Source organism: Pungitius pungitius, chromosome 3 (genome assembly GCF_949316345.1).
Source record: "Pungitius pungitius chromosome 3, fPunPun2.1, whole genome shotgun sequence".
NCBI lineage: Eukaryota > Metazoa > Chordata > Actinopteri > Perciformes > Gasterosteidae > Pungitius > Pungitius pungitius.
Genome location: NC_084902.1, coordinates 2,628,996 through 2,642,451, shown reverse-complemented (window position 1 = coordinate 2,642,451; position 13,456 = coordinate 2,628,996). Strand labels below are relative to the sequence as shown.

Genomic DNA, 13,456 nt, shown 5'->3' with positions numbered 1-13,456 from the left:
AAACCGGTCAAATGATGACAAATATTCCGTCTCGGCGTTGCCAGCGTGAAATGCGCGCTCCGGGGGACGCGGTTGACCCGCGGTGACGCGCATCGGGATGCGCCATGTTGACTGTTAGCGGCAGCCGGCAAGCCGGGCGACAGGCCGACCGCCGTTCGTCCAACTTTCAAGGTGAGTGTTTTAACGCGTCATCCTTTGTCATCTAACGTCGTTTACTCTGCTCGGTGTATTCAGACTCCGTTCACGACGCGTTGGCTCCTTCCCGATGAGCACATTCGGGGTTTAGCTTTGCGGCACATTGACTTAACGTTAGCCTTTGTTTGCTTTTGTTTTGCTAACGTTAGTTTTTTCCTCGGCAAGTTAGTTGGCGTCGACGTTTGCTTTTAAAGCCAAACAAAATATGTACGGCTACCAAACCAGCGTTTGACCTTTTATTTAGGACAGTTCACCCTGCTCTTTAACGTAATTGCCTTTGTGTTTCCAAACACCGGTAACGCAAGCTTTCGAATCTCCGCTTAGCTAGCTAGCCAGCTAGCAGCTGTAGCTAGTTAGCCAAAGTTTGACTGCGGCGCCAGAAAACTCCCTGCTGCACTTCGTGGGCTCCATGACAAGAACAAATAAGCTATGAGCTGACGGTGATGCTCCAGTATTGATTAAAGTGGTGACATGTGGTTAAACTCCTGCGCTGAGATCAGCCGGGCTGTGACGTCAGCAGTTAGCAGCTTTCACGCATACGTAACGTTAACCTCCTCCACAGGTGGATCCGTGTGGCATTTATGCTTCACCTGAGCTGTGAGATGACTCGCTATTAGGTTACAAACTACTTGCTGAGGCACTTCTCCGAAGAGCCAAATAAGCTTAGTTGGCTGATGTGTTTAATTCGTAATGTTTCGCGTCTCTATTTGTTTTTCCAAGATGTTTAGGCGGCCCCAGGTCCTGTTTTGTTCGTGTCCCAGAAGGCTGTTGCGGCTTTTGAGAGAGTCCCACCTGTCTAGTTTCTCTGAACACACTGGGTGGCAGGGTGCAAGAGCTGCGACTAGAAGGAGATCCGATGGGATCCCTGGCGGCAAGGAGGGGTCATCGCCTCGTTCAACACAGCTGTCCTTATCAAACCGCAACACTCCGAAGCAGAGAGAGGCTTCAGCCAAAGCCATCTTGTCCAGTTATCAACACCTTCCTCAGGGTACTGCCCCCCCAAACCCCAAAGCTGTGAGCCCATACCGAGACTGTTTAATCAACAAAAGCTGCCTTCAACCCTGGAGAAGGCCCTGGGACATTTGCCAACCTTCCCACAGCTCCGCCTGTAAGACGGCGCGTGACCTTCTCCGGAGCGAGTCGCACTGCAGACAGCACTTTGTTAGACCTTTCGCCTCGTTGACGTGCGCGCCATGGACTTTGAACCACTTTCACGGTAGACCACAACCCTCCGACCTCTCTGCTCCAATATCCCGAGCGGTTCATCGGGCTGCCCCTCGGGAGGCCGGCGGCTGGAGGGACTGCCTTTCCCCGACGAATGAAACCCGGTGTCGGCAGAACCTGGTGCCCAACTTGAAGCTGTACGAGGCCGGCAAAAGGGGGGCGGCTCAGAGCCAGGGAAAGAGCAATGGGAGATGGGCGTCAGTCCTGGTGTCTCTGTGCTCTAATCAGGGGGAGCCGGCGTTTCTCTTCACCCTGCGCTCCAGCACATTGAAGGGCCGCCACAAGGGAGATGTCAGGTAAGGGGGGGCGGGGGGGGGCGGGCTGGCTGGCAACGTTGTTTTGAAATCTCCACTTTGGTACCTAAAGCCGTTCTCATTTTCTGTCGTTTGTAGCTTTGCGGGAGGAAAGAGCGATCCATCGGATAGCGACGTGGTGGCCACGGCGCTGAGGGAAGCGCGGGAAGAGCTGGGTGTTGCTGTGGCAACCGAGAAGGTCTGGGGCATCTTGAAGCCTCTCAAGGACACGGTGAGTGATGTGCAAGTGTTAAACTCAAAAATATGTAATTTATGAGGAGAGAAATAATTTTCACAGACTTGTTTTTAGGGGGGTTTTTTTCCAGCCGACTCCTGATTTGATCAAGCAATTTGTATTTTTTCAGCATTTCCCTTAAATTTGTTCTGATCATTCCTTGACTCTTTGTGTTCTCTAATTCAGAGTCTACTTCATCATAAAGTCAAGCCACAGATGAATCTGTCTTGACAGTGGACAGTGTTGTCTTATCAATTCATTCCAAACGTTATCGCTTTGTAAACTGAGTGACGCCGTCTTTGGTCTCCCATCAGTCCGGGATGACCATCGCTCCTGTGCTGGCTAACCTCGGCCCCATAGAGGATTTGTCCTTCAAACCAAACCCTGGCGAGGTAAAGCTGTCTTGACTTTTATTTCTTCAATAGGGGCGGCTTTCTACTTGTGTCGATTACTGTTAGGTGTCTTTGTGAACGTGGTACACTCTGTCAATTTCTTATCAACACACTTGATAACTGTTGATAAGAGGAGCTTTTACACTGGTTACTGAACAGTTAGAAATGTAAATCAATACAATAATAACCAAACATTTTTGGTTCAGCTTCAATCTAAATTCAATGTTTTGAAGTGTGCTTCCTTTGCCTGTTTCTGTCCCAGGTGGAGGAGATTTTCACCCTGTCCTTATCCCACCTGTACGACCCTCGGAACCGAGGCTACACAAACTTCCGCACCGGCGACAAGTACGGATACACCTTGCCGGTGTTTCGTAACGGGAAGCATCGAGTGTGGGGTCTGACGGCCATCGCCCTGGATCGCACCCTGAAGCTCATTGTCCCTCCTTAGCAGCTCAACCGGCTGCATTTATTTTATCATCTTATTTTTTTCATAGTTCACATTACAGACCTGTCGTGTGGCTGAGGAGGCAAATGTGGAGTCAAGTTTTGTGAAGCAAAATGATGCCAGGAATCTGTTTTGAATGAGAAGTATTTTCTTTTCATAAAGGGAAATGTCTTTCCAGTCGGGAGATAACTTTCTTTTCTTCTTCCAAGTGTGCACTTTCGGAGCCTCAGGTGTGTAAGAATCTCTACTGAATGGAACAAGTGTATAGAGGTGTTGGCCAGCTGTGATGACTGAGAAGCAGCAGCAATACTTTACTATATCTAATCATGTATCAGTATTTCTCTATATTACGAGCAATGTTGCGTTCAAAAACTCACTTATCCTTTACTCCTGAATTATTCTGTACCAGCATTTACCAAATTAATTCATGTTAACAAGCTAAACGAAGTAGTCACTGGCACAACAGTTCTCCCATGAGGCTTTTTTTCTCCTTCATTTTAATTATTTTGCGAGGAGCAGAGATCAGAGTTTCCAGTGAGATTCCGCTCACACTGGATCAAATGTTGAATGTTTAAAAACACAGAGGAAGATCATTTGGTGAACAATGCAATAAAGAGCTTTAAAGGTATTCTCCCTGTATTGTTCATTGATTGATGACCTGAAGGTAATAGAGTGCAGGCCTCAGAATCACACAAACACATCAGTTATGTTTATTTTTGTTACGTTAAAGCTTTTCTTTTAGCTTTTGTGCCAAAAGCTTCACAGGCCCGTTGTTTTTTTTTTAACCAGCTTGTAAAAAAACACAACTGGTCTGAGCCCAAAAGAGTTTTCAGTTCAGTAAAAATGCGATATGAAAAGAAGTCATGAAAAAAGACTTTGTTGGAAGGGGGGGGGGTCCTGTCAATGTCAACATCAAGGCAGCGAGCACTCCATGGGGTCCTGAGAGTCCGGCAGGAGGTGGCAGTTGAAGGGCCAGCTGAAGGAGTAGAGGTCCAGGGCTTGGCTGCACTGCCGCTCGGCCGAGGAGCAGACGGAGCGGCACGGCTGGACGACCCCCCCCTGAGGGCTGCACCGGGGCAGGAACATCCCGCACACCAGCCTGCGCAGGGGCTCGACGCACGCCAGCTCCATCAGCACCTGCACCACGGAGGGGGAGGGGGGGCACAAGTTTGTTGTTTACAAGCAACTGGCGCCCGAGGAGCCCTCACAGCAGCGAGGAGAAGTGGAGTGAGCGTTTACCCGGTACTGTCGCAGGAGCGTGGCGGCTTCTCTCTGGTCAGCAATGGACAGCCAGATGTTGGGGAATGAGGTGAGGTTGTAGCTGAGGCCCACACACATCTCCACCTCTATGAACTCGCACGATGAGCCTGAGGGGAAACGCTTTTCTTATTTTTTTACACTTAGTCAATCGCTCCTTTTATGGACAAAGGAAGTAATAATGTAATTGCAATTTCTGTCCCGTCGGGGTCACCGATAACGGGGACTCACTGAAGGGAGGGTAGGTGGAGTTGCCACAGGCCTGCTCGTCCGCTCCGTCGGGGCAGTCGCTCCACCCGTCGCACAGCCACTGCTGCTGGAGACACTCCCCGCCGCTGCAGGCGAACTGGCCGGGGACGCACGTCTCTTCCGAGTCGAGAGGGACAACGAGAGGGTCAAGGGGGGAGCAAATGATGAAAGAAAGACCAAAATGTGGGTCGTCCGACAGGACGCTGGTGTGAAGGAAGTAACGAGAGGAACCAAGGGTTGGTGTCAAGCACTCACTGCCCAGGACGGACACCGCCCGGTACGTTGCGTTGAAGCCGCTGTCGGCCACTCCCTCGTCGGCCACAAACACCACCGTCATGTGGGGGCCGGAGGAGGTCACGTCCGGGGGGAAGGTGGTGCCGCAGAACCTGAGAGGAAAAAGATGGACGAACTCAAATACCCGATGTGACACATCTAAGGGGCATTGTATATTATTCTATCAAATATGTATTTGGAAACCCGCCCTCACCGCCCCAGCACCCTGCCGGCGCCAGCGTGGCCGCCGTCGTGCACCTCCACGTAGTCGAACTCGCACACGTCCTGCGTCTCCAGGCTGAAGTTCTGGAAGCTCAGCGCGACCACGTGGCCCTCCTCAACAGAGATGTGCCACGCGCACAGCTGCCGGGGCACAGGAGAGACGGCTCAGTGGTGGGGGTGGAGGGTGAAGAGAGGGGGGGGGGGGGGGGCAGGACAGGTGGACAGGTGGACGTACCTGCTGGTGAGGGTAAGGCCCGGGGTGGTTTGGACTCGATATGGAGCCATAGCCCCCCGTCCTCTGCCCTCCGCAGTCTGTGGTGGGGGGGGGGGGGGGGGGGGGGGGAGGGGGAGAAACACAACCCTCGTGTGTGCGTGTTCCTTCTCAGGGGGTCTTTTTGATTAAACGTGCGCTCTTTTGGGTCACGCGCGTGCTCACCTTTGTGCTTGTGGCTGCAGTCGGCCTCGTCCGCGCCGTCGCGGCAGTCCGGACGGCCGTCGCACACGGACGCGCGCAGCAGACAGCGCCCGCCGTCGCACATTAACTCCTCTCTGGAGCAGCTCTCTGGGGGGGGGAGAGACACACGCACGCACGCTTAAGGTGGTCTGAACGGACGCGGGGGGGGGGTCCACGTGCTCGGGAGGTACTGACTGTGCGCGGGCCGCACGGCCCGGTACTGGGCGGCGAAGCCGTTCCCCGCGATGCTGCCGTCGGAGCGGAAGGTGACCCACACCGAGCTGCTGTTCGTGTTCACCGTCGGTGGCGCCACGTTTCCGCAGAACCTGCGGGAGCGCCGGACAGAACTTTTAATAATTAGTTGGAATGCTTCAAGCATTCCAAGTATTGTTCTTCTAATCTTTATTAGTTGGAATGCTTCAAGCATTCCAAGTATTGTTCTTCTTTTCTTTATTCCGCCTTTTTTATTTTTTTATTTTTATTATTCTATTTCTTCCGCCGCACCTTTCAACTCCTTCACACTTTCAGCTATTAAGACCATTCAAATATTAAAATGTTCAGCTCCTTCAGGAGAGGGGTGCTATGACTTTTCAGCTTTTTAGCTCTTTTAATTGAATTAATATAAATTAAAAACATCAAACTTTTTAACATGGTTTCCAATGGATTAAATTTTCAAATCCTCTCAAAACTTGTTCAACTTTCAACTTTTTCAGCTTTTCCAATCTTTCGGCTAGAGACACCATTTAAACTTTAAAATGTTGCCACAAGTCTTAACAATTTCATTAAAAAAACAGCTTGTTGATATCTATTATAGTTTTTTCATAATCACTCATTATGTTTCACTAGTTTTGGGGTCCTTTTCGAATTTAGAGTGAGCGCTAGAGTGCGGGCAAAGTCGGAAGACAAGAGAGGGTCCATGTTTTGTAAACTGTTGGTAGAGCAGTTTTAAAAGACATAAAGACATAAAAACTACACTCAAACGTTCGGTAGAGTCTTGTGTCGCTCAAAATGTAATTATTTTTTGGCTACTCCAAATAGTTTTGCTCCAGGAAGCATTTGTTTGAGGTGTGGGTACTCAGTAACTGTCTGTGGGCTAACAGCAGCTACTCCGTTGCCGCGCCAACGAGCTGGGGCTCTTTCTGTGACTCACAGCTGATCCTAATTAGCTGATTAGTGCAGCCTGACATGACCTCCTTCTCTCCACCTTCTCTCATCATTTCAAACCCCCATGGAGAGAGTTCTTACTGTAATGTTTGATGAGGCCTATTAATTAACATATACTGTCTCTCAACCCCCCCACCCCCCCACCCACTCACCCAATACCATCATTTCAAAATAAAAGCTGCAATGATTATCTGTAATTTAGCCATGAAGCTTAGGATAAAGCTGTTTTGTTAAATACTTATTGCGCTTTCAATTAGTACTACAACCACTACTAATATTTCTAGTACTTCTAGTAGTACTTCTAGTATTTCAACTGGTATTATTACTAAAATGACTTTTACTACTACTAATATTACTAGTATTTCAACCCCCATGGAGGGAATTGTTACTGTAATGTTTGATGAAGCCTATTAATTAATATATTCTGTCTCTCAACCCCCCCAGCCATTCACCCAATACCATCATTTCAAAATAAAAGCTGCAATGATTATCTGTAATTTAGCCATGAAGCTTAGGATAAAGCTGTTTTGTTAAATACTTATTGCGCTTTCAATTAGTACTACAACCACTACTAATATTTCTAGTACTTCTAGTATTTCAACTGGTATTATTACTAAAATGACTTTTACTACTACTAATATTACTAGTATTTCAACCCCCATGGAGGGAATTGTTACTGTAATGTTTGATGAAGCCTATTAATTAATATATTCTGTCTCTCAACCCCCCCAGCCATTCACCCAATACCATCATTTCAAAATAAAAGCTGCAATGATTATCTGTAATTTAGCCATGAAGCTTAGGATAAAGCTGTTTTGTTAAATACGTATTGCTCTTTCAAATAGTACTACAACCACTACTAATATTTCTAGTACTTCTAGTAGTACTTCTAGTATTTCAACTGGTATTATTACTAAAATGACTTTTACTACTACTAATATTACTAGTACTACTAGTATTTCAACCCCAATAGAGGGAATTCTTACTGTAATGTTTGAGGCCCATCAATAACTTTTTAGTTTTCTTAGCTTAAGGCGACTGTGGGTGAGTGGGGAGCGCGGGCGGCCGTCCTCCAATCAGAGGGTTGGCGGTCTGATCCCAGGCCCGGCTAACCTGCATGTCAATGTGTCCTTGGGCAAGACGCTTAATCCCAGCATTGTTCCTCTAGCTGTGACTACAGTGTGTGTGAATGTTAGTTACTGGTTGGGCAGGCGCCACTGTGTATGGTAGGTCCTGTCATTGGTGTGTGAATGGGTGAATGATGTTATGTAGTGTTAAGGTGCTTTGAGTGGTCAGAAGACTAGAAGAGCGCTGTACAAATCTATTTTACCAAGTCCATTTGCTTTGAATGACAAACATTCTGTCTCCCAAACCACCCCCACCCAATTCCATTATTTCAAAATAAAAGCCTCAATGATTATCTGTACCTCAACAATAGGTACACCACAATTGCTTTCAAATACTAGTGAAACTAGTACTTACTACTTCTACTGCTGCTAGTACCACTAGTACAACAATTACAACAAAATGTATTTTTTATATTCTCAGCTTTTCCTATTTCTATTTCAGCAATGTTTAAATTAATTTCAGCTTTTATTATTTCTGTGTTCTAAAAATTCATAGAAGCTTCTCCCATTTAGTTTTTTTTGCAATTGTTTCAAGTTCATTTCAGCTTTTCTCATTTCTGTATTTTCAGATATTTTTAAATGTATTTCAGCTATGTTTAGAAATAATTTCAGCTTTTATTATTTCTGTGTTTTCAAATTCATAGAAGCTTCTCCCATTTCAGTTTTTTTGCAATTGTTTCAAGTTCATTTGAGCTTTTCTCATTTCTGTATTTTCAGCAACTTTTTGAAATTAATTTCAGCTTTCTGCATTCCAACGCATTTTCAGCAGGAAATGCATTTTCTAGTTCCGACTTATTCATCTTCTTCATATTCTATTTCTTCCGCCGCACCTTTCAACTCCTTCACACTTTCAGCTATTAAGACCATTCAAATATTAAAATGTTCAGCTCCTTCAGGAGAGGTGTGCTATGACTTTTCAGCTTTTTAGCTCTTATAATTGAATTAATATAAATTAATATCTTCAACCTTTTTAACATGGTTTCCTAATGGATTAAATTTTCAAATCCTTTCAAAACTTCTTCAACTTTCAACTTTTTCAGCTTTTCCAATCTTTCAGCTAGAGACACCATTTAAACTTTAAAATGTTGACACAAGTCTTAACAATTTTATTAAAAAAACAGCTTGTTGATATCTATTATACGTTTTTCATAATCACTAATTATGTTTCATTAGTTTTGGGGTTCTTTTTGAATTTACAGTGCGCGCTAGAGTGAGGAGAAAGTCAGACAACAAAAGAAGGTCCATGTTTTGTAAACTGCTGGTAGAGCAGTTTTAAAACACATAGAGACATAAAAACTAGACTCAAACGTTCGGTAGAGTCTTGTGTCTCTCAAAATGTCATTATTTTTTGGCTACTCCAAATAGTTTTGCTCCAGGAAGCACTTGTTTGAGGTGTGGGTTCTCAGTAACTGTCTGTGAGCTAAGTGCAGCTGCTCCGTTGCCGCGACAACGAGCTGGGGCTCTTTCTGTGACTCACAGCTGATCCTAATTAGCTGATTAGTGCAGCCTGACATGACCTCCTTCTCTCCACCTTCTCTCATCATTTCAAAGCAACCCCCATGGAGGGAGTTCTTACTGTAATGTTTGAGGCCTTCTAATATATTCTGTCTCTCAACCCCCCCCCCCACCCACTCACCCAATACCATCATTTCAAAATAAAAGCTGCAATGATTATGTTATTTAAACATGAAGCTTAGGATTCAGCTGTTTTGTTAAATACGTATTGCTCTTTCAAATAGTACTACAACCACTACTAAAATGTCTAGTACTTCTAGTAGTACTTCTAGTATTTCAACTGGTATTATTACTAAAATACTTTTACTACTAGTATTTCAACCCAATGGAGGGAATTCTTACTGTAATGTTTGATGAGGCCTATTAAATAATATATACTGTGTCTCAACCCCCCCACCCACTCACCCAATACCATCATTTCAAAATAAAAGCTGCAATAATTATCTGTAATTTAGCCATGAAGCTTAGGATAAAGCTGTTTTGTTAAATACGTATTGCTCTTTCAAATAGTACTACAACCACTACTAATATTTCTAGTACTACTAGTATTTCAACCCCCATGGAGGGAATTCTTACTGTAATGTTTGAGGCCTATTAAATAATATATACTGTCTCTCAACCCCCCCACCACTCCACCCACTCACCCAATACCATCATTTCAAAATAAAAGCTGCAATGATTATCTGTAATTTAGCCATGAAGCTTAGGATCAAGCTGTTTTGTTAAATACGTATTGCTCTTTCAAATAGTACTACAACCACTACTAATATTTCTAGTACTTCTAGTAGTACTTCTAGTATTTCAACTGGTATTATTACTAAAATGACTTTTACTACTACTAATATTACTAGTACTAGTATTTCAACCCCAATGGAGGGAATTCTTACTGTAATGTTTGAGGCCCATCAATTAATAACTTTAGTTTTATTAGCTTAGGGCGACTGTGGGTGAGTGGGGAGCGCGGGCGTCCGTCCTCCAATCAGAGGGTTGTTGGTCTGATCCCAGGCCTGGCTAACCTGCATGTCAATGTGTCCTTGGGCAAGACGCTTAATCCCAGGATTGTTCCTCTAGCTGTGACTACAGTGTGTGAATGTTAGTTACTGGTTGGGCAGGTGCCACTGTGTATGGTAGGTCCTGTCATTGGTGTGTGAATGGGTGAATGATGTTATGTAGTGTTAAGGTGCTTTGAGTGGTCAGAAGACTAGAAGAGCGCTGTACAACTCAATTTTACCAAGTCCATTTGCTTTAAATAACAAACATTCTGTCTCCCAAACCCCCCCCCACCCAATTCCATTTTTCAAAATAAAAGCCTCAATGATTATCTGTACCTCAACAATAGGTACACCACAATTGCTTTCAAATACTAGTGAAACTAGTACTTCTACTGCTGCTAGTACCACAATTACAACTATAGTACTAAACCTTATATTACTACAAAAAATGTACTTTTTAATTCTCAGCTTTTCCTATTTCTATTCTTTCAGTAACGTTTAAATTAATTTCAGCTTTTATTATTTCTGTGTTTTCAAATTCATAGAAGCTTCTCCCATTTCAGTTTTTTTTATATTCTTTCAAGTTCATTTCAGCTTTTCTCATTTATGTATTTCAGCTTTTTCTATTCTTTCAGCAATGTTTAGAATAATTTCAGCTTGTTGCATTTTAAGCAACTTTTTGAAATTAATTCCAGCTTTTATTATTTCTGTGATTTCAAATTCATAGAAGCTTCTCCCATTTCAGTTTTTTTGCAATTGTTTCAAGTTCATTTCAGCTTTACTCATTTCTGTATTTTCAGCCATTTTAAAATGTATTTCAGCTTTTTCTATTCTTTCAGCAATATTTAGAATAATTTCAGCTTGTTTCATTTCTGTACTTTAAGCAACTTTTTGAAATTAACTTCAGCTTTTTGCATTCCAACGCATTTTCAGCAGGAAATGCATTTTCTAGTTCTCACTGCTACTGTTTTGTTTTAGTTTTTTTTTTTTATTATTTCTCCAATTTCACAGCTTCGGAGTTGCAAGTGGGAGTCTGAACTTTGCCCTCTGTAATCCTGGAACAGGATTTGTGATCCAGTTGTGTAACATTATTGGGATTTCGTGGAAGCTTTTTATTACGACACTTTCCAAGTAAAAAGCTTCCCTCACGCGTTGGAATCTTTCCAAGAAGCCTTTCCACTGTCCGCGGAGCTTTGGTGCCACCTACCAACCACACAAATGTTTATTTGAGTTACAAATGTCAAGTCTGAACGCCATGTGCACTCAAATGTGTATGTGCCGAACTTCGCCCTGTTTTGATACAAAATACAAACTTGGATCAGATCATTTGCAGAGTGCAAAGTTCAAGGTCTTCCTACAACAGAAGCATGGGCCTCTAAAGGAGAGCAGGCAAAGAAGCCATGAGGACAACCTGCGTAGTTGGGTCCGTCAAAGGCCCTGAAGGCATTTGGGGGTCCGACCTACCTGGTGACCACGGCGCTCTGCTCCATCTGCTCCTGCACCTCGAGCCAGTCGAACAGACAGGGAGACGGCCCCTCCACGGTCAGAGAGGTCACGCGGATCTGGACCTGGGAGGGGGGCGCCACCCGGATCACCCACACGCACAGCAAGTCGGGCGGGTAGGAGCCCGGGTGGTTCGGAGAACTGAAGCTGCCCTCCGGGTCGGACAGCACCCCCCCACAGCCTGCGGGACAAATAGAGAGGGGCGGGGGGCGGGGGGGGGGGGATACCGGAAAAGATCAAATCAAACGGTTTCGCAATCTCAACATGAAGGTCCGTTCGGGCTGGAGTCGCTCACGCGTTCCGGGCGTTGGGCCCCCGGCGGGCCGAGGGGCCGACGTGCTCCCCGGCGGGCCCCCGCCGGCCGAGGTGGCGGGTAGAGTCTGGGACGCGGCATCGCCTGTGTTCAGCCGGACGGGAGAGCTGGTGGCGTCCTCCACCGCCTGGCCCTTCATCTCTGGGGACGCGACGCGGGGGGAGACCCATCACAACACTGACCGGAGACAAATGGACCCGGCTGAAACCCTCCCCCTCTCCCCCCTCAAACGCCCTTTTTTTAACGGGGTGACTCACGCGTGAGGACGAGGGCCAGCGCCAGTCCGAGGGCCGCCAACAGGACGCAGACGGCCGCCCAGCCGCGCAGACGCGTCACACGCACGCCGAACAGGCCGCCGCCGCCGCCCAGACCTGAACCACACGGCACACAGTGAACACCATGATTGGACACCTGCGGGGTTCCGGGTCACGGAAAGATGCCGACTAGTTTACCGGCTGCAGGCGGTTTGATGGGTTCGGGGGTGGACGAGGTCGTCCTGAGCCCCTCCACCCGCTCCTCTCGCTCCCCCTCCAGCTCGAAGGCAGGGTTGCAGAAGACATTCTGCAGAAAGCAAAAAAAATATAAAGTTGTGTAAATTAAACTCATGCAGATATCCAGGATACCTTTCAATTTGTCGCCTGGTTGTTATTACACCAACATCAGTTACAGCTGCTTTGAAGTAACATTTAGGGATGCAACGCGCTGTTGAATCGCTGCTATAGGGGCGTCTCGCTCTAAATATTTACTGCTACATGTACACATTTGACGCACACATGAAAGACTCCGTCCAAACAACCCAATAAGCAGCAAAAGAAGAATTCATTTAACTGGCACAACAGGGTGTCAAGGCCTTTACGTATAACCTTTGACCTCAAAATAAATCCAGTTATTCCAAGAAAAGAGAGTTTCCTAGATGATCATGAATAACTAATTAGGCCACATTCTCCTGCCCAATAACTGACCTTTTAACCCACCTCCTGGCTCACCTTGTAGATATCTGAAGAGTCGGAGTAGACTGCGACTTGGCTGAGGTCGGACATCTTCAGTCCGCTGTCCGCTGTCTCAAAGAGGCCGACACGTCGCCAACAGATCGGCTCCCATGGAATGCTTTCTCAACATTGTTCACCGTTTTGCTCCCGCAGCTCCACCGAGGTGCAGTAAGTTCACGGCCTTAAAGTCCTCCATCGTGAGAGAGAGCTCCGGATCAAGATAACAAATACAACTCAACGGCGCTTTCAAAAACAACCTCCATACTAAGGCCTTTTTGTCGGCTTAAGCGGCATCAAACTGCACGTCTCCGTTTTTCTGTTGGTGGGCGAGTGGCCACAAAGGAGTTTTAGAAACTCCTTCGATGTGTCGAACAAAGCCGAGTCAGCTGAGAGGACTGAGCCCCACCGAGGAGGAGGAGGAGGAGGAGGAGGAAGGTGGACGTGGGGGTCCCTGTTAAATCTCCATAATCCCTTTAACGATAACCGTTAAGCCTTCTTATTCACGAGCGCGCTTGCATGACGGAACATGACGAGCAGGTGCAGAAACACACACACACGCACACTGCTTTGAACCCCAAAACACTGGCCAACAAGCGGTGAAGTGGTAATACCTC

General features: G+C 46.1%; 2 protein-coding genes across 3 annotated transcripts; one reads left to right on the top strand and one right to left on the bottom strand.

Annotated features, from left to right (window-relative positions):
• The first annotated feature begins 41 nt into the window (after window positions 1-41).
• On the top strand, window positions 42-3,412 carry nudt8 (nudix (nucleoside diphosphate linked moiety X)-type motif 8). The gene is made up of 5 exons (XM_037480145.2): window positions 42-171; window positions 916-1,715; window positions 1,812-1,944; window positions 2,262-2,339; window positions 2,602-3,412. The coding sequence occupies exons 2-5, from the start codon at window positions 916-918 to the stop codon at window positions 2,785-2,787; spliced, it is 1,197 nt and encodes a 398-aa protein (XP_037336042.2). The 5' UTR covers window positions 42-171; the 3' UTR covers window positions 2,788-3,412.
• A 66-nt stretch (window positions 3,413-3,478) lies between these two features.
• On the bottom strand, window positions 3,479-13,451 carry mfrp (membrane frizzled-related protein). 2 transcript variants are annotated; one of them, XM_062561031.1, is made up of 13 exons: window positions 12,828-13,451; window positions 12,306-12,414; window positions 12,111-12,224; window positions 11,836-11,994; window positions 11,502-11,721; window positions 5,435-5,565; window positions 5,222-5,347; window positions 5,021-5,097; window positions 4,778-4,926; window positions 4,546-4,676; window positions 4,273-4,407; window positions 4,024-4,151; window positions 3,479-3,921 (listed from the first exon to the last, which is right to left on the bottom strand). In XM_062561031.1, exons 1-13 carry the CDS (start codon window positions 12,891-12,893, stop codon window positions 3,697-3,699), a joined length of 1,770 nt encoding a protein of 589 aa, XP_062417015.1. In that variant the 5' UTR covers window positions 12,894-13,451; the 3' UTR covers window positions 3,479-3,696. The 2 variants fall into 2 exon arrangements, with proteins under 2 accessions (XP_062417015.1, XP_062417016.1); XM_062561032.1 differs by having other exon boundaries at window positions 12,111-12,414; window positions 12,840-13,451.
• Window positions 13,452-13,456: the final 5 nt, after the last annotated feature.

What these genes read in the sequence shown, in the direction of transcription:
- mfrp (XM_062561031.1), bottom strand. Translation starts at nt 12,893, where the DNA reads ATGTCCGACCTCAGCCAAGTCGCAGTCTACTCCGACTCTTCAGATATC. An exon ending in CATCAAACCGCCTGCAGCCG is followed by an intron (nt 12,225 to 12,305) that starts GTAAACTAGTCG and finishes CGTGTGGTTCAG; the next exon opens with GTCTGGGCGGCGGCGGCGGC. An exon ending in GCTGGCCCTCGTCCTCACGC is followed by an intron (nt 11,995 to 12,110) that starts GTGAGTCACCCC and finishes TCGCGTCCCCAG; the next exon opens with AGATGAAGGGCCAGGCGGTG.
- nudt8 (XM_037480145.2), top strand. Translation starts at nt 916, where the DNA reads ATGTTTAGGCGGCCCCAGGTCCTGTTTTGTTCGTGTCCCAGAAGGCTG. An exon ending in TGAAGCCTCTCAAGGACACG is followed by an intron (nt 1,945 to 2,261) that starts GTGAGTGATGTG and finishes GTCTCCCATCAG; the next exon opens with TCCGGGATGACCATCGCTCC. An exon ending in TCAAACCAAACCCTGGCGAG is followed by an intron (nt 2,340 to 2,601) that starts GTAAAGCTGTCT and finishes TTTCTGTCCCAG; the next exon opens with GTGGAGGAGATTTTCACCCT.